Below are 27914 nucleotides of genomic sequence, written 5' to 3'. Positions count from 1 at the left end.
CAGTAATTTCTGGTGTTTTCTGAAAGGAGTCTTGTGTGAGGTGTCACTAGAGAGGATCGACAGAGGTCTGACTACAGAGGAACTGGCTAAATAATCCTCGCTCCCATTGCTAAATACAAGACCCCGGGGCAACATTCTCTGTTAAAATGTACCAGTGGATAGTACTGTGCAAGAATTTCTGTGCTGCTGTCGGTGATGTTTTGTGTATGAGACATAAATTTAGAACTCAGGATCGTTTTCCCACTTACATCTTGCTGGGATTTTTTTCCCCCCTCCAAATCCATTTTATAGCTCCAGAATAGCAAGTGTAGCATGAAAAATGAGTAAGCTAAGTTAGGTCTGTAGGGAGTCTGCTTCTGTTATTGGATCAACCGATACAGCTAAGCAAAGAGATAAACTTGAAGGCATCCGATTTATCTTTGGGTCTGAACTGCAGGCTGTTTTTTTTTTTTTTTTTCCCCCCAGCTGTAATTAGCAGTATAGTAAAAGATCATTTTCCTCCATGAAAGACTTTCCTCTTGCATACTCCTAGACTGCAGTGCTAACAGCTACCTAAATGCTGCCACAAAGAGATCGGTCAGAGTTTAGGACCCAGAGCCCTGTTTAAGGCTTACGGGATGTGACAGCTGACTGAAAATCAATGAAGTGTGATTTACCAAGCGTCATAATAAGGGCAAGATTAAGGCTAGAAAGGTGCTGCCTTGCCTTGCAGACCCAACTGTCTTTGATTTTTAGCTAGATTGTTTTAGTCCCCTACAAAGATGAGACCGATTTCTTTATGAAAACAGAGGATCAGGTTTAAAAGAAAAGCCACGGTGGTGCCCATGCTTTGCCTAGTGCTCTTTGTGCTGTGTCTGAGTCGCTCAGGTAGGTGTGATTTCTTCTTCTTCTTCCAAGCTGGGCTGCAGGTGTTCAAGTTTCTTTTTTTCTGCTGGCCGGTTAGCTGCTGCTTTCTGGGATACTGGCTGCTTTCTGGTGAATGCTGGCTTCCCTTGGTCATCCTTGAAACACTGTGAGTAGCAGAAGAGGGTTATATCAGCTGCTGCCTTTGTATTGCAGCCATGGTCAGTTTGACAACTAGATTTTAATAACTGGCAGTGGGGCAATTGCTAGCTAGAAATTAACAAAAAATACTAAGCTCGACTTTTGGCTGCTAAAAGGAATTAAGGGAGAACTTCTATCACCAAGAGAAAAACTGAAATGCTTCAGTCAAACTGATAAAAGGCTAATTGTCTTGTCTGTAATTATTGGGGTGTTCTGCACGTTTGTTTAGCAGACTTTCTGCCCCAGAACTCCTGTTCTGCACCCGTGGGGAGCTGCTACTTGGACAGATCACAGAGAGAGACAAGAACCTAGGGCAGGAGGGAGATGGTATACAGTGCTTGAGTACTGGAACATATGTTAACCTGACAGGGAGCACCCGTTTTTGCCTCTCCATGCAGCATATTCATATTGAGGGATTTATCTGTCCTATGGCTGCGTCTCTGCTTTTTTCAAAGGCAGTGCTACTTTATTCAATGTTTTCTCTATGGCTTTTATCTGACCTAATCATAAAGTGGGGCATGGTCAAAGGAACTGTTAGGCTATCTTCCCACATGATATTTCTTATTTCTCATTAATAACCTCTGCTTTTAAACTGTCTTTGTGCAAGTACTGAGGCTGTCTTATAGCGGCAGCAATCTTCTTCCTTCTGACTTTCTTCCTTGTGAGAGTCCTCAAGTCTTTTTCACCTTTCTGTAGTTTCCTCAGCAGATGAGATTCAACATATCCAGTCCCAAAAACCTGTCTTCTGTACCCACTTGGAGCATTAGGTACCTGAACTTTATGTGAGATATGGGCTGTGAAATGGCACCATTTTCTTTTGAGGGAGATCTTACAACCTCATGGACACAGGGTGTGTGTCTGCATGTATGTGTGCAGGATGTCACACTCAAATAAAAACAGACCAGTGTATTCTGGCATTAAGAGAGAGCTGGTTTTGATCCTGCTTATTTTTGGGTTATGGATTTTTCTATTCAATGGCTTTTCTGTTAAATTTCCAGTTTTTAACAACCATACACCCATATGGATCTCCCAAAGGGAAAGTGAAATGTGTGGGAGATGGTGTCTCTGCAAAGACTCTTGTATCTCAGGGAGATGGACCTCTGAGGTTGTGGGTGGTGAGGGGGGAGAAATGGGTTCTTTCTCTTCCTTTGATTGCAGATGCAATACCCATCTGCCCAAACCAATCTAGTTTCCTAAGACAGACTGCAGACTCTGTCCTTCATTTGCTGTGGTGATGTTAGGGTCAGGTCTGGCATGAGAACAAACCCTGGAAGGGCATTTGTGGAAATAGCAGACCTCAAGGGCTTGTGACAAAGTGACAAGAGTGGCCACAGGACCGCTATAAACTGTGCTGACAGCTTCATGAGCCATGCCTGGCTGTGGGATGGAGCAGGTGGAAATGAGTGTGAAAGCTCCCTCTACCTGCCCAGGGCTTGGTAACCCCACCACACTCTTATTCCTCCTACAGAGGACAAACACAGCTTGTGCTTGCTAGAACACCTGACAGTAAAGTTGTTATCCTGTGAGTGCAAGCACTAGGTTTCAGAGTTTGTAGCGCCTCAAAGAGGAACAGTATTTTGCTGTGGCTGGAAGTGGGGAGTGACAATGTTGCTTGGACCTTGTGCTATCCTGAGAGGATCCAAACAGCATTAAAGAATGATTTTGTCTCATGGAAATCTGTACTATGAGAGCAGGTTTTTGCTTTGGGCAGTTCTTCAACTGTGTTTCTTGCTGCCAGGTCTAGCCCTGTCTGCAGCCTCAGACCTGACTGAGGTGGATGAGGCTGCACAGCCTGTCATGCTCAGGAGATGGGCAGCAGCTGCTTGGGAAGAGGACATGGGCAGAGATAGTGTTCCATAGTCACATCCTTTCCTCCATGTAGGGGCAGAGCGTGACCCTTTGCCCTCAGTTTTCTCTCTGGAGGGGCTGCTGGATTTGGATGCCCTTTCTCTCCATGTGCACAGGGACTCTAGGGGGGGCTGCCTTAACTCTGATCATTGATGCACACTGTGTGTGCATATTGACTGTTCCCTCCAGGGCTCTCCATGGTTCCGGCACCATCCATGGGCCAGGACCCTCTGCCTGCAGACCCCACCTGCAACTAATGCTTGACAAGCCAGGCACAGATGTTCTGCTCACCCTGGGGCTGGCAGGACACAGGCTGGGCCCTGGACACTGTCCTGTGAGGTACCTTTTGACTGCTGACACAGCAAGACTGGCTGTGATTCCTGCTGTGTGGGGCCAATCTTTTTTCCTTCATGGTGGCTTTGAAGAGAGCTAAAATCCTTCTCAGTACTGGTTGCTGTGTAGGTGCACAAGAAAAGAGATGGAGGTCATGTCAGAACCTCAAAGTCACAGGGAATGAGGCTGAAGTTTGGAAAGGATGGAGGGTGTGAACTGCCCTTGCCCCTTCTTGGTAGCAAGGGGAAGGGGGAGCATGGTGTTGGTGACTGCGAGTCACAAGTTGTGCAGGTACAGACCATGATGGCTCTGTGCTTGCCTGGGAGATCTAGCCCTGACTACATCATTCAGCTCCTACTGCTGCCATGTGGGCTCTTCTTGCTTTGGCAAAAAGGCCATAGGATACATAAACCCAGTACAAATTATCATCACTGCTCTGGTCTGATATTTTTTTTGTATGTGAGTTGGGCTTGGGCTATCTTGCCTTTCCATTCACTTGCCCTGGTTCTGCTGAGCGTCTGTGCATCGGAATTCCTGCAGAATTTGCTGTACAAGACAAGGCCTGCCCAGATGTGAGTTTTTCCTCACATCATTGCTCTGCCTCACTTCTTCATATCATTGCATTCTCCATGTCTGCTTTCTGTCAATGCCTGCACTCCTGTGTTGCTCTCTTCCAGATGCGGATGCCTTCAGTTCAGTTGCGGAAAATGAGGATGCACTCCTTAAGCACTTATTTGAAGGCTATCAGAAATGGGTCCGGCCTGTGGAAAACTCCAACGACACCATCAAAGTCCTTTTTGGGTTAAAGATATCACAGCTTGTGGATGTGGTAAGTGTTGTGTTTGTAAAACACCTTTTCCATAAAGATAGTTGTGCCTCCACCTGGGAGGACTGTTAATGTAATTAGTTTTGCCTCCTGACACAAGAAATGCACAGTGGTAGTTGGCAGCAAACCACTGAGCATGAAATGGTGCTGGTGATACAAACTTCTTCTCCTGCCCCCCTCCCCAGCATGGACTATAGGACTAATTTATTTTGAAGATTGTTTTTTTCCCTGCTGTTCTCAGGGAGTAAGGCCTAGTTTCCATGAGGTTTTAATCAAAAAAACCATGCCAGACAGTCCTTGACCTGTATGTTGCAATTTAATGACAAGACAGCTACAGGAGAGGGCTGAAAAAGGGTAAGAGCTGATTGGACATAATTCACTTCAAGCAAGCTTGCATGGAGGCCAAAAGTAGTTCAAGTCTTAAGCCAGCTGATTACTAAGATAAAACTCTAGAGGCAAAATAGATAATCCTGTGTTTCTGGCCATGCAGAAATTTCCCCTTCTCTTTCTACTGCAATGCACAGTGGAATTTGCACAATGCCCAGAGGTAGCCACACAACAGTGTGCTCCTTACATCCCCCAGCCCCTGGTAACAGCCCCTTGTGCTGTGGAAGGCACTCTCTAATTTTGTGCTTTATTTACTTATTTAGGACAAGGTTTCAGCTTCTGTCTTTCCAAACTCACTCCAGGCTGAGCATTGCTGTGAGATGAGCCATCCTGTGAACCCACAACCTTGTGTGACCTGATACCACTTGCTGGCTGAGCCCTGCTGCACCCTGGGTCTTTGGCAAATGATTCCTTTGAGCTCCTGTGAGCTCTTGACCCCAATTTTCCAGCCTCAGGGTCTCCTAGCAATAGCAGGAACAGCACCTAGAAAGTCAGCCAATTTCCCTCAAGGGTGACTGAAGAGCCCAAGTCCATGGGGAAACAGGACCATAAGGATCTCCTTGTCTTGGCACAGGGCTGGACTTGGCAGGCATAGGGTCTGTTTCTAATGACTGCTTTGGTATTGTAATCCTCTCTCCCTTGTGTCACTCTAGGATGAGAAGAACCAGCTGATGACAACCAACGTGTGGCTGAAACAGGTAAATTAGGCCACATCAGACCTCCCTTTTCCCTGTGTGAAACTGCTGAGCCATCTCATTCTGCTGCCTGCTGTGCCATCTATCCCATTTTATGATGCAGAGTGGCCAGCACCAAGATACCTACCCTGAAGTTTGTACTTCACTCTTCTCCCTTCAGCAAATGTATAGAGACAGAAAGGCAGGCAGGTAGGCCTTTAGGACACAGGGCACCCTTTTCTCCTGACCTGCACTCCAACTCTGTGGTCAGGCCAGCTGTATTTCAGGGAAGTGTCACAGCTGGTTCTGCAGTGACTATCCCTGGGATGTGGTATTGGCCCTGAGGGACTATCCTGTCTCAGACTTAGAGGTCACACAAGTACTGTCTCCCTTGTCTAAGCCAAGAGTGGTGCCTCGGATAAATTTCTTCATTCCTCAGCATATGTAAAGAGAAAGAAGAGGCCAGTGTGTTACACACACATGCATACCACAGACCTTTTTTCATTAAAAGCTGTAGCAAATGAATCAGATCTCTCTATCGTAATTGCTTCTGGAACTGACAGTGATTTATACAAATGTGGGAAATGTGCAAGTTGAATTGTTAGGTCTCCTTTCTTCTTCTTCTTCACTCCTGAAGAACACTGCTTTTGGTTTAGGTTACATTGCACCAGTTTACTGACCTTGTGACAATTATTTTAAGTCCCTCAGCCTTGTGACTATCTGTAAAGATGTCAGGAGATCCCAGGCAGAGGACATAAAAAACAAACCGTACTTGCAATCATGCCATGGGAAAAGGCTCTTGGGGGCTACTGGGCTGGTGGATGAGAAATTTTTTACTCATTTTTTGTCTCAGTCTGGGTCCTTTATTACTGCAGTGAGTGTGGTTGTAGCTGGAGCAAGACCCCTAAAACCAATATAGATATTGTGTGTCAAGGTGATCTCTCCCTTGAAGAGGGAAAAGTTCAGACTTACCCTCACTGTGGGGAAGACAGGATTTTGCCCTTTAGATGGAGAAATTTCTCTCTGATCTAAATACAGCTGCTGGGAACCTGCCCTGAATTATCTGCAGTATGACAATTTCCCCACCTTCAGTTGCAGAGCCCCTTTTGCACACGAGGGCACCTCACTTTGGCAGAGAGCAGGCCCTCATCCGCCCTCATCCGTCCTCTCCCCATCCCAACCCACGTTCCTTGCAGGCTGTAGCACCCACCTCCACCTGCAGGCCCAATCCCTGTGCATTGTAAACTGATTTCTCTGGAAGCCTTTGGAATCCTCAGATTTTAGCCAGGGCAGCTCATCAGGAAAACTCAGGACTGATTTCCCGGAGCTAGGCTCTCTGGAGTTGTTACTATTTCTAATACTTCTTCTCCATCTGATGGGTTGAGAACATCAAGGCTCAAGGTAATACAAAGGGAGCAGAAAATGAGGCACAAGTTGTGATTTTCACATGTATAAGTGCCCTCAGGAGCTCAGGCTAAGCGCCAAATACCTGTGCCTGACCCAGGTGTTCTGCTGTGGAAGCTGTGTGCTCATGTAGGCCCAGCTCCCTCAGCCTTTCCTTGTAGAAGAGATTGCTTCAGTCCCCTCATCGTCTTTGTTGCCCCCCACTGGACCTGCTCCAGGAGCTCCATGTCTCTCTTGTCCTGAGGAGCCCAGAACTGGACACAGCACAGATGTGCCTCACCAGGACACAGCAGAGGGGCAGGATCACCTCCCTTGACCTGCAGGCAGTGCTCTTCCTAATGTACCTCAGGATCCCATTGGCCTTCTTGGTCCCCAGGACACACTGCTGGCTCATGGACAGCTTGTTGTCCACCAGGACCCCAGGTCCTTCTCCACAGAGCTGCTTTCCAGCACGTCATCCCCAGCCTGTGCTGGTGCCTGGGGTTATTCCTCCCCAGGTGTAGGATCATACATTTGCCTTTGTTGAATTTCAGATGTTTCTCTCCTTCCATCCTTCCAGCCTGTCAAGGTCTCACTGAAGGGCTACGCAGATCTCTGGGGTATTGGCCATTCCTCTGAACTTTGTGTCATCAGTGAACTTGCTGGGGAGGCATCTGCCCCTTCATCCAAGTCTTTGGTGAATGAATTTAACAATACAGGGCCCAGTGTGGAAACTTGGGGGACACCACCAGTGACAGGCTTCCAAACAGACCCTGTTGGCACTGATTGCAAACTCTGTGGGATCTGCCATTCTGCCAGGTCTCAATCCACCTCACTTTCCACTCATCCAGTCAAAACATCCTGAGTTTGCCTAAGAAGATATTGTGAGAGAGATGGTGTTGAAAGCCTTGCTGTAGTCAAGATAGGCAATATCCAGTGCTCTCCCCTTGTCCATCCAGGGAGCTGTTTAATCATGGAAGGCAATCAGGTTGGTCAAGCATGATTTACTTTTAGTGAATCTATGCTGATTGCTCCTGATCACCTTCATAATTTCTCAGCAAGAGTGTTACTTTACTTGGATAAGCAAAGCTTAAACATGAGGGTTTTTTTTGTTTGTTTGGTTTTTTTTTGTTAATATCAAATATCCTGGTGCTCAAGATGGTAGGACGACTTGATACATAAGCAGGCTGATACACGAGGTTCAGAGGAGCCTTTTGTGGTTTCTCAGAAAGTGTCTGGATTCAGGCAAACTATGTGGTCTACTAACAAGGGTCAAAAATCTGAGTCCAGTGTTTTTTGTTCCACTGGTGGTGGGTTAAACCCTTCAATAACAGCATGGAAATGGGAATTTGGCAGAACTGGAGGAAGGAGAGAGTGACTGTGACGTCTGGAGCAGCTTGGAAGAAAGAGACAAGAGAGGAAAGAGCCTTATGCGTCTGCTGCTACGGTTTGTGTCAGCATAGCCCACAGGGAGATTCCTGTTTTAAATTGCTCATCTTCAGAGTCTGCACACAACCTATTTTCTGCTCTAGTAAGAAGACACAACCATTTGCCTTGCAGACATGAAAGAGCACTTTTGCTGGGAGAGAAATCAATGCAGGGCAGGGGGAAAGCGAGGAGTATTGCAAATGGAGCAAATAACCCAGGCCAAGGGGCTGCTCCATTTCAACTCCAGAGGGATGTTTCTATCTCTAGGTGGCTCACGGGGTATTTGCTGCTCTTGTGTTATTGAAGAGTCCAAGATACCAGTGTTGGTTACTCCTCAGCCATGACTGTCCCCTTGCATGATGTATGTTTCTAGCCTAAGCCCCATTGTACCTATTACAGGTGAGACTGTGACCACTTAACAGCCTAGGCTGCTGGAGACATCTGTTAGATACCCATCCTCAGAGAAAAGTTAATGCTAAAAGTGGTGTTCTCTGTCCCTGATGCTGAGGCTATGAGCAGCAATGGCCCCTCTTCTCTTTCTACACCTGAACAATAACAAATGTATCTAGGTATAGCTGTGAAAAGCATGTGGAATCAAAGAAATAAGACGGGAACTATACGGAGAATTAATGGACAATATTGCTTTTTTGGTTCATCCTTAAGTCATAGAGGAAATTGCCCAGTGAAGGCTGAGATCTCCAAATCCCTGGAGATCTCTTAGTGCAGCAGCTTAATGGAAACTGGTTCATCTTCCACTTCTTGGTATTGACCACAGTCTACATTTCTTGCATCATGTTGCTGCTATTTCTGTGGACAAATGAATATCCTCATAAATAATGAACAAGGATCAGAAAGCTGATTTTCATTTGCTTTTCTGTGGAAATCTCCATGTTGTTGGAGCCACTTTGTTATGATCTCCCTATCTGAAAATCTAAAAATTGAGAGAAAGATTGTTCTAGAGTTCAGCGTGATGAAAATTGAGAGAACTTTCCCTGCTTTTGTAACCAAGTACTTTACAATAGCATCATATTATTTTTCCTGCAATAGTCTGCAGGTCTTTCTGATGAAAGACTAATTTATTGTTTTTTGCATGGATGGTGTACTGGTGTTAGGTGTTGTACTCTATTCACTGAAAAAAAGCCAGATCTTCACTGAAAAATGAATTAAGGCCACCTCTGCTCATTTAAGTGCTAGTACCCACATCACCAATGGTCCATGGGGTCTTCCATTGGGTCTGTACCAGCCAAAACCAGCTTGGGCTGGTTCTCAGAGGAAAGGAAAGCTGCTGCAGAAAAGGGAAGTGGCACTTTTCTTCTAGGCTACTCTCAGGTGGGCTGTGCAGGGTGGTGAGTGAAGTGAGAGTCAAGTGCTCTGCAGGAGTGCTGGCCTTGAGGTCACCAGCCTAGGGATGGGTTCTTAGGTCTCACCTGTGTCTGGAGGGACAGTGCTTGTGGGGATTAGCACCTCCCAGCCATGCCCATCTGGCACCCTCTGCAGCTGAGCAGCCTCATACCAGGCTGTGCCTGCTGTGCTGTGTCACATGCAGTGGTGAGGAAAGAGGCTGCTGCATGTGAGTGGGCAGAGGACTCTGCTATTTTGTTACAGGAGTGGACTGACCACAAACTCTCCTGGAATCCAGACGAATACGGTGGGATCACTGCTATCCGGGTCCCCTCTGAGTCTCTGTGGCTTCCTGACATCGTTTTGTTTGAAAAGTGAGTAGTGTATCTCCTTGCTCTGGGCTTAAGACAGAGCTTGGGCAAAGCATGTCAGCTACAGTGATGCCTGTGTGTGCTGTCAGAAGACTGCTTCTTTAGTAGTATGATTATTGTGCACCTTGTGCTCCAGGTGAGGGATAGAAAGCAGAGCTGAAATGGGGTAGGACTGGGGCAAACACAGTCCTGAACTTGGTACTGTTTCTTCCTGTCCAACTCCCAGTGCTGACGGACGTTTTGAGGGATCCCTGATGACCAAAGCCATAGTGAAGCACAATGGAGTGGTGACCTGGACACCACCGGCCAGTTATAAGAGCTCCTGCACAATGGATGTGACCTTCTTCCCCTTCGACAGGCAGAACTGCTCCATGAAGTTTGGGTCATGGACATATGATGGCAATATGGTGGACTTGATTTTAGTGGATGAAAATGTAGACAGGAAAGACTTCTTTGATAATGGGGAGTGGGAGATCTTAAATGCCAAAGGTATGAAAGGCAACAGGAGGGATGGGCTGTACTCTTACCCATTTGTCACTTACTCCTTTGTGTTGAGGCGCCTTCCATTGTTTTACACTCTTTTCTTAATAATCCCTTGCCTGGGCTTGTCTTTTCTAACTGTCCTGGTGTTTTACCTACCTTCAGATGAAGGAGAAAAGCTTTCATTGTCAACATCAGTTCTAGTCTCCCTCACCGTTTTCCTTTTAGTGATTGAGGAAATAATCCCTTCTTCTTCCAAAGTCATCCCTCTGATCGGTGAGTATCTGCTCTTCATCATGATTTTTGTGACACTCTCTATCATCGTGACTGTGTTTGTTATCAATGTCCACCACCGATCCTCAGCAACTTACCATCCCATGGCTCCCTGGGTTAAAAGGCTCTTTCTCCACAAGTTGCCTCGTCTGCTCTGCATGAAGGGCCATGTAGATCGCTACTCATTCTCAGAGACTGAAGAAAAGGGAACCACCCCGAAATTGAAGTTTCTGGGGAAGCAGAAGTACAAGCAAGCAAAAGATGGAGAAAAAATTGTTATTGCCTTTCTGGAAAAGGCAGCTGACTCCATTCGGTACATTTCCAGGCATGTTAAAAAGGAGCATTTCATCAGACAGGTAGGTGGAGGGAGGGCATTTTCTTGACATCAATGGCTTCCAAGCTCTTTCTTTTTCTGCAGGCTTTTCCCTTTGCCTCTTCCTCCTGCTCTCCTCTGATATGTATTCCTCCTCAGACTTTGATTAATGTTTTTTGAGACAACACATGGCTTTAAGGAGAAGCATATTATTCTGTGAGAGTCCCTGTTCTTCACAGATGCAAGAGATTCCAGGAGCCTCTCCTGTAGGAATTCCTGGGTTGGGATTATTTTAGTAACCTTGTCCTGTGTAAGTTTGGGATACACATGAATCTGGAAGTCTCTAAACTGACATATGCTCAGAAAAATGTAACTCTCACACTTTCACACAGGCAAGCTCTAGGGCATTTGCCAGGTGTCAGTCCTGGCCTCCCAGAACATACTGTGCACTGCATAGCTGCTCTGTTTTGAGTGAAGGTCTTCTAGATTTTCGGTAACAACTGTTTATATTAGCTCCCAACTACTGTCCTTCACCTCCTGACTTTTAAAAGGTCAAATTACTGGATTTGCAAACAATGCATCTCATGCAAGGGTACGAGATGAGATGAGATATGAGATGAGATGAGATGAGATGAGATGAGATGAGATGAGATGAGATGAGATGAGAATGCTCTGCTCAAGCAGAGCAATGCAGCTAGCAGCATTTGGAAAAACTTCTGTTAACACCTTCCTAGCAAGAGCTAGGGCTTTGTTCAAACTGTGGTGAGAGGTCTACAGCAGAAAGAAGAGCAATAAATCAAACATGCAGTATGTGAACACATACTGTCCATGACTGAAACTTGTTTGAAACGGAAGTAATTTTAATAAAAAAGAGAATAAAAGCTGCTATTTATTCACCTTAATAAATAGCACTTCTGTGTGTGCAAAGTTGTGCCAGCATTCACAGTTCAAAATTCCCCTCCTGAGTGTACCCAATCTGAGTCAAAAAATCACTTAAGTAAACACAAGTAAATAGTACTGCTTATACTGGAATCCATGCCTGTGTCCAAGTGATGTGCCAGAGCCTCATCCTGGCACTTAGAGGGAAATGCACAGATCTGTAAAAAGAAATACAGTTCACTGTAAAGCCATCTTCAAAGGCTAAGTCTGTAAATTTTCATATATGCACTTAACTAAAAGCTTTTGTGCAGGCTGAGGAAGTCTCTTCACCATGTGCATAGAAATATGGAATTGTTTTAGGGCGTTGAGCGATCTGCAGCTATGAGTGCTGAAGAGGTTATTTCTGTTAGTTTCAGGCTACTACCTACTATAAATGTCTGATTTTAAAACCAGATCTGGGGAGCTGAAATATATGTAGCAGTATCAACACAGTACCAGGTTTGTTACTATTTATGTTTATCCTCCTTCTGTCCTTCCCAGGTTGTACAAGACTGGAAATTTGTAGCTCAAGTCCTGGATCGGATCTTCCTGTGGTTATTTCTGGTGGTGTCAGTGACGGGCTCAGTTCTCATCTTCACCCCTGCATTACGGATGTGGTTGAACAACACCTTGTAGAAAACACTCCTGCAATAACATACAACAAGCACAATGCCAAGGGACAGTGGTGCCTCAGAGCTTGGTCTCTGCTGTACAAGAGGTGAAGCAGCAGCAAGAATGAGGGAAGGTGATGGTAACAGTGGGCATTTATTAGTGCTTTCAATCCTCATAATAGCTCTACCAGTTATAGATTTTGCTGAAATCAGAGAAGAGCTTGGTGCACAGCCAAGGCCTAAAGTGACCTGGGGTTGCATAACTGGGTTTTAATTATTTTAGTATTAGCTTGGTTGCATCACTATAAAAGCCAAGATTATTAGTTAAAACTGGAAATAGAAGGTCTTGCAAAATCATTATACTTAAAAGGCAAATCTGCCTGTTAAAATGCTACATTGTAAAAGATGTTACAGTAGGAATACAAGTCTCTACTCAGTTTATCTGTGTTTCCAAGTAAAAACCATAAGCGTCTAGAGGTTGCTTTATGCATATGTCACAACTGGCAATTGCATAGCATGTGCATCAGAAAAAGTGCTAATTCTTCTTTAGATGGGATGCTCAAAACCTTGACTCTCTAGCCTCACCTTGCTGCAGGATCAGCTTGATGGGCAGAATCTACCACTGTCCACCTGCTACCAGCCTTTATGGCATGCACACCTTGTCTCTCACCTCAGCCATCAGGAAGCTACAAGGTATTGCCCACTTTAAAGTATTATTTGCAATTTTGCTTGCTGCTGTGTAATGTACCAGAAGGCTGGCAAACTGATGATTTTTCCCCATGCTGCACATTTAGAAACTAATATTCCTTTACCTGCTTGTTCACAAGTGGAATATAATCTAAGCGAAGGTGGATATGCTACTCCATAGGGCAACAGTGATATGCCTGAAGTGTTCAGCTGAAGGGAAGCTGAAGACATCTCTTTTGGCAGATAAAAGTTGTGGTTGTTGCAGGACTGGGGTTTCTCTTGAGAGCTATGGAGTGGGCTGGTCACCAGCAAGATATATTTTTGGATGTTGGCTTGTCCATGTTTTCTAGGCAATTCAGAATTTCATTCCTTTGATTCATTTATTAGGGGATCCTTTGCATTATTAGAAGCAGCTCTTAGAAGTGTTAAATAAATGGATGTGACAGAAAACACCCAGGTGAAACTCCTGAACATAGGGATAAATCTCTCTCCACTTTTGCTGGAGCAGTGTTTTCCAACATGGCATGCTTTAGAAAATCCTATTCAGAACTTGCAAGTGTTTTCAAGGTTAGCAAGAGACTTAGAGATCAAATTTTTGACAATCTAAATATGTGTTAAAGTTTTAGCTAGCCTTGAAACTGTGCCCCTAGAAATGGAGGTTAAAAAGTGTTAAAAATACAGAGAGGTGTTCTTGTGCTTGGATTGTGCATGCACACCACATCCCTATGAGTTAATGTAATCCCATCATGTTGTGTGCAGGAACTTCTGTTCACTTGTGCAATTATTATTAATAAAGATGTATTTCATAAATGATTCCTGGAGTGTCCTTATGCTGGAGTTTGCTGTTGATTTTCTGTCAACAAAGCTAGACTGCAGCCCATTTTAAAAATTTTGTCGCAAATCTATTCAAACAGAGGGGCTTGGTGTGTTCTTGGTGTGTTCTTGCAAAGTCCCCATTACTTTTTAGCTCTCTATGTGAGTTTGAGCAAGAAGCATTCAGATTTGGTTAGTATGTTGCTGGAATAAACTTTAGCCTATACAGAGAGATGTCTTAGCATGAGACACTGGCATAAAACTCATACACATTCACCATTCTATCAGTCGCTCCTCTCTTCTTGCATAGAGTGTATTTGTTCCCCTAGTACTGTGAAATGTCTGTAGGAAAAGAGTCAGGAAACTGTTCTTTCCAGTATTTCCAGACTCTTTAGCTCCAGTAGTGATAGGTATTCCCTGTAAGCACTGCCTCCAGGAGGGTGCCTGCTAGCCATGACAGATGACAGCCTCCTCTCCTGGGCAGCTGCCCCAGGTATCCATCTGACAGATGGTCCTGTCTCCACCATGCAACACTTTGGTTGCCCACCTGCGGGCAACACATGGCTCTGTCTCACACATCTCCATCTGATGCCAGCTGCTATTCCTGGTTTAAGCTGGGGAAGATCAGCAGAGCTCATGTGTTTGAGATGTATGGAAATTGCGTAAGTATGGCTTCTGGCCTCGAATCTTCGTAGCATTGCATCTGGTACTACTGTATCTGTAGTCTCACTACTCATTCCCTTGTGCTGCCTGATCCTGAACTTCTCTAAATCTCTTTACTGCTGGCCCACAAAAGCATTCAACATGTTCCCAACAAAGGTATGTTACTAAAAACACAACTAGGGAGGACATTTGGGCAGACAGTCCTCCAATGGGGCCTTCCCTCTGCTCCACCTGCTCTGCCTGTGGATGACAATATTGCAAATTGCAAATCTTCAAAAAAACCTAGTAACCCTCTGCCTTAATACCATCTCAATGTGTGTTTTTGGGCACTGTTTTGCCAAGGCATTTGCACTGCTTGGCAAGACCATATATATTGCCCACTCACCAAAAGATAAATATGAAAAACTCTTCTGGGCCTTTTAGTGGAAGCAAACTAGAATAATGGTCTCCCTTGGGAAGACAACGTAACGCTATGTTGAGCTGTTGAATTTCTTCTGTGCTTTTAAAATTAGATCATAGATGCCACCACCCTCAAGGAGAGAAGAATTCTTGCTGCCAGTGGTGCACTCATCACTGAGACATATTAATAAGGGGTGTTGCTGATGTGACTTTGGAGCTGATGGCGTGAGAATAGACCTTTCCTGTGGCTGTGCACAATGTGTGACCCAAGTCAACATCTGGGATGGCACCAGCTCTAGTTGTAGCTTTTCTTGTTACTTAATTTGGAAGGTCTCCCAACCTTCAACAAGAGGTGGGGCAAGCAAAAATGTCATTTTTGTGTGGGGTCTTCCATGTCTGCTTGGATGGACACCCCTTCTGCAACCTTCTTCAGGGTGACATGCTGATATGCTTCTTGTATCCCCCATCCTCACTCTCTATAATCAGTCAAGTACTTACACAAAGCTGGCAGCAGTACATTAGGCTTCCTGTACTGAATGTGCCAAACATGGCTGAGAAACACAAAAGATAGCTCCAAAAGTTACTGAACTGGAGAAAGGGAGTACTATTTACAGTAAAAAGAAACAGAAGATGACTTTGTAAATTAGGGATTTTGCTGAAGTCAGTTTATTGACTGTGGGGTCGTAGCTGTCATGCTTAAGATACCAATGCAATGCACCTTCAGACACACTATTTTCATGGTTTGGATGGTCATAGAGTGTACCAGTGAATGCTGGCAGTCAGATGTCTTTTCCATAGAAATGAAGTTTTTAGGCTCAGAATTCAGCTCTCCTCTTCAGATTTCCTTTCTTTTCCCTCACCATCTTTCTGATTAAAGAGCCAGTATAGTAAATGTCATTTAGTAGCACCTATAAACACATTTCACAACAGGAAATCTAAAAAAAAACAAACCAAAAAACAACCAAACCACAAATTCTTCAAGAAGGTATATCTCAGGAGTGACATTTAATTGACAGGCTGACAAAATAAACCATGTTTTTCCATACATCTGTATGTCAGTCACTACATAACTGAACAACATTCAGGGGGATTACAGAAAATAATAGTTTTCTTCTGCTTGTTCTTCTACAGCCATGACTGGGTGTATTAAGACAGTTTTATTCTTGTCATTCCACCTTTACCTCTAACATATACACTAATTCATTAATATTCTCTTTATTATGAAACATGAAAAAAGAGTAAAAGGCCAGTCAATGACTTCAGAAACAGGGAATCTTACTTTCCAAAGATTGATGATGTTCAGAGCAGAGACTGATGCATGGCAGACACTGAAAACACTGCATTGACACTGTACAGTTAAATTTAGAGGCTCTTATAAGAGGGAAGGACTTTGTATTCTTGGAGCCATTTGGTTTAATTGTAGTGGTGCCTTTAAAGAAGGGCCTTTCAGCACAAAACTTAACAGGAATATAAACAAATGAGGGACTTAAGGGTAAACAATCCACATTTTATAGAAACCACATCAGGAACACATTTGCTAAGAGTTTCAGGAGGAAGCATACTAGGGTTGGGACCTGCTCACAGAGCAGCAACCTCAGCCCCAAAGGACATGGCCCTGCAGCTACAGGTTGGCACACACAGCACAGACCCATGAGGAGCCAGAAAACAGAACACTGCTGCACAGCTGTTTGAAAAAAGGTGCTCAGCTTTGCATAGGATTCACGGTATCCAGCCTTCTTCTGCTGGGGTGTGCATAATCTAGGTTAGTCTTGGGTTTTAAAAACACAAAACCTCAGATCAATTCAGTGCTGTCAAACCAGTTCTGTCTGTGATAAGTAGCTACTCAGGGACAAACCCTTCTTTGTTGGGTTTATGTCCGAGCCTGAGCAAACAAGAGTATTCAGAGCAGAACCTGTGCACTAGGACCACTGCTAATGCGATATGTGGCTTGGAAATTCTACTGACGCTCATCAGGGTCTTGGTACTCACTGTCAGGAAGTAAAGGGGACTTTGGCCACATGGAAAGATAAGTGTCAGATCAAACTTTTAAAAGATTTTAGAAGCATGTAGTTTTCAAATGTATATGCCTCACATGGTAACCACAGTCTAATGTTAAGTCTGTTTGTCTTCAAGTATAATTAAATGCTTAAGATCTGCCTGATTGCAAACATTAATGTAAACAATCTATTGTTCTGGGACCCTCTGTGGCTAGATGCTGAGGAGGTGGTGAACAGAGGGGTTAGGTTAGAGGAAAGAAGTAGGAGATGAATTTCTGAACTGAAAATGAAACAAGATCAGAAGTGGATAAAAAGCAGTGAATCGAGTTACGCCTCTGCTATTAGTGGCTGGATAAAGAGCCCTACAGTGCCAAACACGCAAAGGATTATAAATACCCAGAGAAATACTCTGTCTATCACCATAGCTACATATTTCCAATCATCTTCCACCTGCAAGAGAATAAAAAAAGAGAAGGATAAATTACATATAATGTTACATAAAATTGTGGGTTGACATTATGTAGCAGAAATGTCCCTTGTGCTTTTGGATGTGAGGAAAAACACACATGCAAGTCAGGAATGTTTCTTGTCATGCTTATAGCTGCTGCAGTTTTCAAGTCTTCAGAGGGGGATGATTTTCTAATGGTATTTTACCACTTTTGGCTGAGAACATACAACACTGTCCCACTCTGCTGAATTGCTCTAAATATTTGAGTCTGAGGGCAGCCCATCCATGTCTGTGATGCTGATATTAACAAATACGACCTGATCATGCGCTGAGTGCAGAGCAGGGCAGTTTAACAGCAGGCACAGCCACCATAGCTGCACATCACTAAAACCTGTGGAAGGATTTATCCCGACAGACCACACAAGACACAGTTTGCTTTTGCGCAGCCTGATTTGAAACACTGTCTCGTCAATCAAGCCAAATGATTTCAGGAAACTGGACACATGGACACATGTGGCAAAGCAAGGGTTCCAACTGAGCAAACTGCAGTATGATGTGCCAAGCAAGACAGAGTGGATTTTGTATGACTGAGAGAACCTTAGAACCACATTCAATGAAGTTGCTGTCCTTTGAACTGTATCTTTAAACTTGAACTACACAAGGAACACCGCATCAGAAGAACATTCGTACATATAAACTAGTGACTAGTTAAGAGGTCTCTGTTGAGGGATTCCACTTGTTTTCCCAATTTTATTATATTTTCCTTCAAGAAAATACTGGATTTAGGATTTTGATAGTGTTAAGGGTGGGGGATACAGCAGCAGGTATTGGGGAGTATAAGTAAAATTTAAGTAGGGTAACTTCAAAGTTGTAAACTATTATAATGGCAATTGAGCCTAGAATTATTTACTTTAATATTATTATTTACTTGTGAGAAATAGATAAATAAAGTAAGACTTTACAAGATTGTATTTTAACAAATGTTAAAAAATGTTGTTTGCATGTTTAATCCTATCCAATCTTCCAGGGCTACTGAGAGAATAGCTATAATAGTAATTGATACTGGGTTGAGGGATAGGGATGTTATGAAGAAGAGGGTAGCCCATGATAGTAACATGACCATAGATAGAAACAGGCTGGTAGTCAGGGAAAAATTTTGGAGGACTTCTGAAAATCGGAAATGGAATTTGTACTTTGCATGAAAGAACATTCAGGATAAACTCCAACAGCTGCAAATGATTCTACAGTTTTTAAAGGGCTTTTATTTATATAGGACTAGTACATATCAGCACCCATATTGCTTTGTATATCCGGCTGAAGCAGAAGCAGCCTCCAGAATAATTTTTCTCAGTGCTTGCCTGAGAACAAACCCTGTTTTTTCCCTGAAAATAGGATTTTTGTAAATGAAAAATCATGCTCTCCAACTTTAGTATATTCTGAAAGGTAAGATACAAAGCTGCTCATGAACACACTGGACTAAGAATAAAATATTGTGTGGCAGGAGAGATTTGCAAAATGCAAACCAGCAAAACTAGGAAAGCAGGACTTCTCCTGAGGAAGTTATTTGGATGACTGCATGCAAACTTCTTCTTGTTGGGAGCGCATCAGAGAAAGCAGCTGAATCAGTGCATAGGTATGTTTTATGCAGCTGGTTTGATAATGAAAGCAGGGCTGAAATGTTTGGGTTAAGCAAAGCACAAAGACCATAGGTACTAAGCAGGGCTCAGATCAATCCTCATCCTCCTCTGTGGCTATAGATTCCTGTTTTTAGCTTCAGGCTGGCATCTACTACATGCTCACTCTGTAAATTCAGTCACCAGCTTAACTCTACTCCTTTATTCAGAAATTTGTAGATTTTGCTTTCAGATGAAACTTTTTCTGCAGGGCAGAAAGAAAAGGGGGAATACAGGTCATCTTTAGGTTTCAGAGAAGTTGTATGAATTTCAACAAAATATTCTGATAGAAAGTATACATATCAACATTTCCCTTTTAAACTTTTTGTGGTTTTCAATATAAATACAGCAGTATTTAGCCTTGAAATGGATTTTACCATCATAGCAAAAATTCCATGACAGATCAAAGATATACATTTCATTAGGTTCTAAACACTTTAAAAAAATATCTGGAAGTGTCAGAGAATTTCTGCTACTTGTGAGTTCTTGGCATCAGAAAATCCCTTTTCAGCTTCTTTTAGTTCCCTGTGTTTACACATGAGGATGTGGCCCCAGAATCCTTTAAGTTCCAATGTGCACCATTTTCTACAGCAGTAATCCCAAATAGGAAAAAAAAAAAAAAATGATCTCATACAAGCAAACCCATCAGATGGTCTTCTTCCACAGCAACTTGCCTTACTGCTCCTGTACCTTTAGGATTTCCTTATTAGACCACGTCCAGCCTTCATGGACTCCTTTCAACTTTAGGACTCACTCCAAAGGGACTCCGGCAATCAATTTCCTAAACAGGCCAAAGTCTAGCTGCTGGAGATCCAGTTCTGCTGCCACCCCTCATAACTCTAACCCAAACCAAAAACTCCATAATTCTGTGGTTGCTGTGCCCACAGCCTCCACATGCCATATCTTCCACTAGTCCTTCTGGTTGGCTTTCTTCATGTGTCAGGAAATCACCTTCCACACACTCCAGGAACTTTCTAGATTGATTCTTCTCTGCTGTGTTACAATTCCCAGCAGCTTCCTGGCAAGTAGAAGTCCCTCGTGAAAATAAGGGCACATGATTATGATACTTCTCCCAGCCTCCTGTAGAATACATCACCTGCCTGTTCATCCTGCCTAGGTGATCTGTAACAGACTCCTACTAGGACTCCTACTAGGTGCCCTGCTGACCTAGCCCCTGATCTTTATACGCAGGCACTCCACCTTGTCGTCATCACCACTGATTTCAACACAATCAAAACAAGCCCTAATGGAATGGTTACCTCCCTTACCTCTTTGGTTTCATTTTGAGACCTCATGTTCTCTGCGATGAACTGGACGCTGCTAATGACATCCTTCACCTCTGGGGAGTACTCCATGTACTCTGCCATCCATTTCAGAGACTGATGATGGCTCAGCTGTCTTCTGGTGGTAGGGAGTTCAGTTGCCTTGTCACAGTGATGGCACCACTGCTCCTTGTGCAATTTGGTGTCTTTGTGCTTGCTGTACTTTGACTTGCCCAACTTGCTGTCTGATACTTTCTTGTTTTTTCTGGAGGTGGTTTTCTTCTGCTGTTCTAGTGGCCTCTGCATCAAAAGGACTTTGGGGAGAAGGCTAAGAAAAATGGTTTTTACCCATTTGGGCATTGTGTGTGTCGTTGGAGTCCTGTAATGTATATTGAGCACAAACACTGTGATGACAATTGATAGAGTCACGAATATCATTGTGAAGAGTAGATATTCACCGACTAGGGGAATTACTAAAGAAGTGGATGGGATTGTTTCTGTGATCACCAGTAAAAATACAGTCAAAGAAAGAAGCACGGAAATGCAAAGAGTAACTTTCTCACCACAGTCAGATGGCAGGTAAAAAACTAACACAGTCAGGAATGAGATGAAAAGACAGGGAATGATCAGATTTACGGTGTAGAACATTGGCAGCCGTCGAATATAAAAGGAATATGTTATGTCTGTGTAGATCTCTTCACAGCAGTTATATTTGATATCATGTTTGTAGCCAGAAGCATCAACTATTTCCCATTCACTATTTTCCCAAAAGTCATTCATATCTACTTTGGATCCAATGATGAGAAGATCAATTTTGGCTTTGTCATAGGTCCATGAGCCAAATTTGAGTGAACAGTTCTGATGATCAAATGGGAAAAAGGTAATATCCATAGGACAGGAGCTTTTAAAAATAGCTGGTGGGGTCCAGGTAATCATTCCATCATAGCGAAGGAGGGCTTTGGTCTTACCTTCAACTTGAAAATCTCCCACAGCACTGGAAAGACAAATGAGGCAAAGACAAAAAAAAATACCATGAAAGTAAAATGTAATGGGTGCTTTTATATGTGCTGCAAGGGGATATTTTTGAGAGAGAGATTCAAATGAATCAATAAAATGGGTAAAATGAATCATCATACTTATTATACAAGACAATATCTGGTTTCCAAATTTTATCTGCCGGTACCCGAACAAATTCAATGCCATCATATTGTCTGGGATCCCATCGCAGTTTGTAGTCATTCCAAATCTGGAAGAAGAATGGACAAGGATTATAAAACCTCAAATTATCAAAAAATGTCTGTTTCTCAGATCTTCCTGTAAAATGACTATGATAAATATGGAATATGATAAAGTACAGCATGTAGAGAAGGGGATAATTGTCCAAAAGACAGCAATGCCATGACCTGGAGAAACACTGGACATGTGTGAATACTGTTCCCATTGATTGCTACTCTCTTTTCTGTGATGGGATGGAGTGCCAATTGCTATGAACTGCTGGCATACTGAGATGTCTCCTCTGTCTTGTGACACCGGTAGAGAGCCTTGCCTGTGAAAGGTTAGCTCCTAGAAAATAGGGACCCAGCTGCAGCACCCCACTGGTGAGAGGAGGACAGCACCAGAGGACACCAGCACCCCCATGTTTGGCCCACCTGCAAATGAACAGACATCTGCTGCCAGAGGACAGTATTGGCTCCGCAGGAGTACTGAAATACCAGGTCAGGGCAGCAAGAGAAGCACAGCAGTTCTCTTGCATTGCTCTCTATTGCCCCATCATGGGGCTATGCCCATGGTCTCTCACCTGTTGTAAGTACTATATCTCTTACAGGAAACTTTGCATGGACCACAATCAGTGCCTGAAAATAATGGTGCAAGTTAGCTATATTTTTTCAGCAGTTTAGGTCCTCTAAGGATCCTTATCTATGTAAAAACACTAAAACTATCAGGAATAATGGAGGTGTGTTCTTTTTCTAATAAATGTTTTGGTGGTGATGATCTAGGACTGCAGAGCTACACATTTAATCACTCTATAAGGAGTACATCCAGCTAGATTTTCCAGAAGAAAACCAATCATCATGAAGTTGGAGAAGAATATATCCCACAGGAAAAAAAGAAGGTGTAATTTCTAGGTAAAAAGAATGAAGAAATTACTTTTTCAATTGTGGAGCTTCTCCTTATAATTTTTTAAAAATCCTTGTTACTAAACGAAAGCTTATTCTATAGATGTAACGTACAATTAACACACATTTCATCATTTTGATGCAAAACCCATGAGAAACACAACACAGACACTTACGTGTCTTAGCCACAGATTTGTTTCCATAATCTGATTGACTTCATCCTGTTAAGAAACACAGGCATAAACAGTTACATCCTGAGATGTCCAAAAACATAAAACTGGAAAATAGAATTTCACATCAACTGATAGCAGATTTTTTTCTAGCATCTCTCAAGAGGTTTACACATTGTACACTGTCATGTGCAACCCTACTGAAAAATTAATAACACTTTACTGAAAAATCATTCTCCATTAATATCAGAAATACAGAAAGCTGCACTCTTTTGCCAAGCATTTCAGTATCTGGACAGCACACAACCTAGAATTGCTCTGACCTTTACCAGAGGAATAAGGTTTTTCTTGTAACTGTGCATTTTGTTGGATCCAGTGTTTAAAAGGCTCTGACTACACAGAGATTCAAGGAATGTGGCATCTATATGACAGTGTTTTGAATTTCCATGCAAACGTCTAAAGCAGAGGTATACCAGCTTACAGAGCCCTGGTCTGCTACCTGAGGCAGAGGGGTTTGATGCTACAGAGTAAGGAAATGAATCTATGCCATTCAAACCATTTGTTCAAGCAGCTGTAACAACTCATCTGACTGAAAGAACAGCACAGGTCTCAGCATGTGCACTTAGACACTCATGAAATGAAAGCTAGGTGAGTTGTGGGTGCGTGCAGCCATCACAACTACATCTCCTGCTTCAGAGATTTGCACATTTATGACCATCCCCAAAGCTCAGTAGTATTCTGTATTGAGTCTTACCACATTTGTAAGCTGGGTAATGGCCAGTTCAAAATACACCGTGACAGGATCAGACACATTTTCCACTGGCCTAATGAACTGGTTGTACTGGGAGAAGAGTTTGTGAAATAACCGTTCCTCTGATTCGCAGGCTGTGATATCTGTATCAGTAAAGATAAAGAACAGCTAAGCCAGAGGCAAGAAAAAGGGAAAGAAGGTGCTGGATAACATGCTAGCCTGTGCTATTGCTGGATCCCAGAAACCTGGGGTTTCTGACCTTTCTGTGCTTCCTGATACTGACCCCCTGGAGAACACCGCTTTTTGACCTGAGGCCTTGGAGAAGGCTTCTAAATTTGAGTGATGGAGTTAGAATCATGAGTGTGTAGTTAAATGGGAGTGTGTGATTTCACATGGCGAAGGGTATATTTGAGGTTTTTATAATATAGTAATAGGTACGGGACAAGATGGAGGATTTTTGGGTGTTGTCTCCCTTTTGGTGTTCTTCTTCCTTCCTCATGGTTTCAGGTAGTAGTTTCTGGTTGAGCAGTTAGTGCTGCACTGGGGGTCACAGGAGTTTGGTTATTGGGTCAAAACTATAAAAAATATAGGTGTTAATTCTCTATTGGACTGTTCAGCTTCAGGAGACCTTGTAGCTAGTTGGATTCACCTCCATTTTGCTCACTTCTAGCTGGTAGCTAGGAGTGTTGCTGAACTTTCTGTACTTTAGATAAGATTTAATAAACAACCAAGCCCAAACATGAGAAAATTTGTCTTCTTCATGCTTATTAATTCTGTCTCTGAGTGAAGACAGAAGAAACTTCAGACAAACCACTAATCAAGTGGTGCAAACACCACCCCGTTACATGCTATAGTTCTGGATCTTGTACGTGTGATCATGTTTAAAGCCACCAGAGCACAGAGAGGAGGGGTTGCCAGTATGCTGTCAGCTGAAAGTATCTTCCTGAAGAATTTTGGCTACTCCTTGTTTCCTCAAATAATAACGTAATGGCTTCAGTGGTTGTGTCTCCTGAGCTGGATTTAGCCTATGAGCTTCCTTTTGGCCCATACTGGTATCACATCAAGAATAAGAAATAAAGTAAGATAGTGTGAAATACAAGATGTAGAAATGTGACAGTAGAAGTGAAATTGTGAGTCTTCCTTGTAAAACAGAGTGTTTATGAAAAGCATAGATACTTAGAAATTAAAAGCTAGAGGCTGTAACTACTGTATCAACATCTCTATCAGGTGATAATGTGACTACAAAGATGCCTCCTAATATTAAACGTTATGACTGCATTTTATCCCCACAACTGATATTTCCACTCTTTAGACAGCACAATTTTACTTCGCAGAAAGTTCACTTTTGAAGTTCTATGAACAAGAAAAATGTGGAAATATTAACATTTCTTATAGAACAGCATGCATCTATGTAATACAGAGCTGTTCTTTGGGAACAGCAGATCAGAGTTGTAACCCCTCATTAACAAAGAATAGACCAGGTGGCTTAGAAGAAACAAGGTATGTGACAGACACTGAGCTGACAACTCATTGCAGAGTTAAGAAGAATGCTCCTAACCTGTTACACATAGTCCAAACCTGAAACAGTTATTTTCACAGTGTTAAAGGCTATACACTTCGATTTCAAAAGGAAAAAATTAAATTTTATTTGCTCTGGCAACATCAGCTCAGAATAACAACTTTCTTGAATAACTTTGCTATTTCAATACATTACTGTAATTCAGCACCTAAAATAAAAATACTTTATAAGGTCAAGATTTATAATTTCCTTCTCATATTGTACACAGCTGTGTTATCAAAGCTGTATGATGATCCCAAAAATATTACTGATACAACTGAGGAAAAATTTGTTTTCAGACTCATTTTCATATTTTTTTTGCATTAGTCCCAGGCTTCACTAGAACACATCTGAAAAGCAACCATTATATGATTGCAGATATTAAACATAGAAGGGTCTCTGGCACAGCATAGGACATATATTTGCAATTTACATGTCCTTCAGTGAACACAAGAGCTTGTGGATGTGCAGGGAGACACTTGGTCTCAGTATTCTGCACTTTCATGATTAGATTGTCCTTCCCCTTCTCTTGAAAAAGAGATTTCACCTCTAAGGTGATACAAAGCATCCTGAAATTGCAGGGGATTATCATAATGGCAAGATGAAATGCTGGCTACTGGTCACTTACATGTATAGAAAGAAAATTCTAGTAAGAATTTGAAAATTTGATGTTTTATTTCAGCATCATTCAGAGAAGATACATGAATGTCTATAAAGCTTGGATGCTTTTATATAATATATTTTTCAATTTAAAAAATAACTAAAAATTTTCAGATTTCATCATCACCATTCATAGCACTGTGATTAGAAGTACACTACTGTGGGAACATGAAGACTCATGACTAAAGTAAATGAGTCTAAAATCATGTTTCATTTGAAGTTTTCCCACTGGCTTCTTAATAGACATGTGCTTTAAAATAAAGTAACGAAACCAGACAGATATTTAGGTCTTATCTCATGATGCTGCTTTAAGACAGTTTCTTATGCATTGCTAAGACAAGCACTATATTTAATACACATCTTGGTCATCTGCAGAAGTGAGACTTTCAAAACAAATGTGTCCTAAAAGAAAGAAAATCCTGCTAAACTCAGCTGGAGTTATGAACAGAAATGACTGCATCATATTTAAAACACATCATAAAAAATAGTGAACCACAATCAAGTTCTTGCTTTTGAAAGTGTGGGTACCGACCATGCACATCCATAGCCTACATTATTTAAGCACTTGCAAATACAAGTACCAAATGAAATTACTAGGACCCCTAACCCATTTCTTTTTTTTCCTAGAAAGTTATGTTAATTATCATACAAAAATGAAGAGTTTTACATTGGAAAACTAGTATTGCTTTAGGTATTTTCAAATACTGTTGCAGTGTTATAGATTTCAAGTTAGAAATAGCTGGTGGAAGCTTTACATTGAATTCATTCAAGAAAACAGAAGAAGAGACAGTAACTAAAAAATAATCTAGGAACTAGTATCAAAGAGAGCCTACCTTTAGCCAAGGATGTGAACACGAATGCCCACATACAGAAAGCTGGGCAACAACAACATAGCCACGTCTCAGGATGCATTGCTAGCAGCAGAATAGAGCTTCCTTTTGAGAACAGAGGTTTGGGGGAAGAAACAAGAGGCAAGAAGACATATAACTCTCCTGATGGCAGGTAGGCAGTAGAAGGATGGATTTCTGTTTTGCATCTGCAGCAAACTCCACAGCCTGCTGAGCAGAGCAAAGCCTTGCAGAGTTGCTTTCACTATCACTAGGCAAGGAGAGCTTACGCCTCGCAGAGCCAAGGGAGTCAGGCAGCATCCTATCAGGTGACTTCACATTTCCAGTCACCCACACCCCTGCCTCGAGGAATGTGTGAGAGTGCAGGACAGAGAGGGAAGGCAAAACACAGGACAGCCATCAAGGAGCAGGGGGAGCATTCACTCAGCCCTTCATCCAAGGGTTAAGAGCTGTCACCGTGCTAAAGCTGCTGGTCTAGCTATTGCCAGCGGTCACCTGAGTCCCTCAGAATACACAGAGGTGAAACAGCTTCAGTTTCTTAGCTGAGGACTGATTTTTCAGGTGATATAAATGGATGTCCTATGTTTTTAACATGTCTACCAGAAGCCATACGAACCTTGAAATAAGCACAGCATCAAGTGATAGAATTGCTTGACAGTAATCTAAGTGAATTAATCCAAGGCAAGTAGACTTATAATTGCCATCTGACAGGAGTAACTAAGCATGCTAAATTCTTTCCTGACAGTCAAGTCAGCTTACAACATCAATTTGTCTAACTTTTTTTTCCTTGTGTGTGTAGTCTCCTATGCTAATGTGGAAATGGAGGAGCAGAATAAAGGAAAAAAACACTAGGTGCTGTGGTGCTTGGCACAGGCCAAGTTCTCTGCAACAGACTGTTACTCTTCATCTCAGAAGTTAAAAAAACCCTGATCTTAGGTGTTCAGTACACATATCCTTGCAACAGGAGTACCTGAAAAGAATCTGTAGGAAAAGGATGTGAAGAACTGAGGGTGCTGTTCAGCTGCAGGGGTGGAAAGCACTACAGGTTACTTGGTGCCATCCAGCCTCCCAGAAAGCAGCTCAGACAGGGAATCTCTTTTATGTGTGCTCAATCCAGCATGAACAAGTCCGAGTGACTGGATGAATGATTTGATCAAAACAAAAGTGCTGTTGCATTTTCAGGCACTTATATTGTTGTGTAAGTGTAGAGAGAAGGAAAAAAAAAGCCAGAAAATGAAAAATAATATGCCCTTCATGCTACAAAATACAGATGCAAAGCTGCATCACAGAATAGAAAAGTAATTTATAAAAATTGTTAAAGTATGGATAGAAAGGAGCAGCAGCACTGTCTGGAAGAAAAAGACTTAGGAATGAGTTGACTGCATAAAGAAGATCCCTGAAATGGACCAAGTTGCCCAGGACAAGTTTTGAGGGACGAAAAATAAATCTTGAAGGATTACAGGCACCAGCCTTACCCCAGACCTCACTAAAAAGGGTGAGCTCTGGAGTTCTGCAGAGAGATAAGAAAGCCAAAGAAAAAAAAACCATGAGTGTTTGGAAATCTGTGAGTCATTCTGCCCTCTCAAAAGCAGCAGTGTAAGTGTAGACCACAAGGCATGGTTATGAGGCATATCTAAG

At 42.6% G+C, this 27914-nt stretch overlaps 2 protein-coding genes across 2 annotated transcripts; one reads left to right on the top strand and one right to left on the bottom strand.

Annotated features, from left to right (window-relative positions):
* Positions 1 to 824: 824 nt before the first annotated feature.
* On the top strand, positions 825 to 12255 carry CHRNB3 (cholinergic receptor nicotinic beta 3 subunit). The gene is made up of 6 exons (XM_062513711.1): positions 825 to 867; positions 3903 to 4054; positions 5092 to 5136; positions 9529 to 9638; positions 9862 to 10744; positions 12121 to 12255. Exons 1-6 carry the CDS (start codon positions 825 to 827, stop codon positions 12253 to 12255), a joined length of 1368 nt encoding a protein of 455 aa, XP_062369695.1.
* A 4861-nt stretch (positions 12256 to 17116) lies between these two features.
* CHRNA6 (cholinergic receptor nicotinic alpha 6 subunit) lies at positions 17117 to 26576 on the bottom strand. Its single transcript, XM_062513934.1, has 6 exons — positions 26262 to 26576; positions 23214 to 23353; positions 22466 to 22510; positions 21309 to 21418; positions 20179 to 21166; positions 17117 to 17239 (listed from the first exon to the last, which is right to left on the bottom strand). The coding sequence occupies exons 1-6, from the start codon at positions 26338 to 26340 to the stop codon at positions 17117 to 17119; spliced, it is 1485 nt and encodes a 494-aa protein (XP_062369918.1). The 5' UTR covers positions 26341 to 26576.
* Between the last annotated feature and the right edge of the window lie 1338 nt (positions 26577 to 27914).

Source organism: Cinclus cinclus, chromosome Z (assembly GCF_963662255.1).
Source record: "Cinclus cinclus chromosome Z, bCinCin1.1, whole genome shotgun sequence".
NCBI classification, from domain to species: domain Eukaryota; kingdom Metazoa; phylum Chordata; class Aves; order Passeriformes; family Cinclidae; genus Cinclus; species Cinclus cinclus.
The sequence above is the reverse complement of the archived record's forward strand: the minus strand, read 5'-3'. Positions and strand labels throughout refer to the sequence as shown.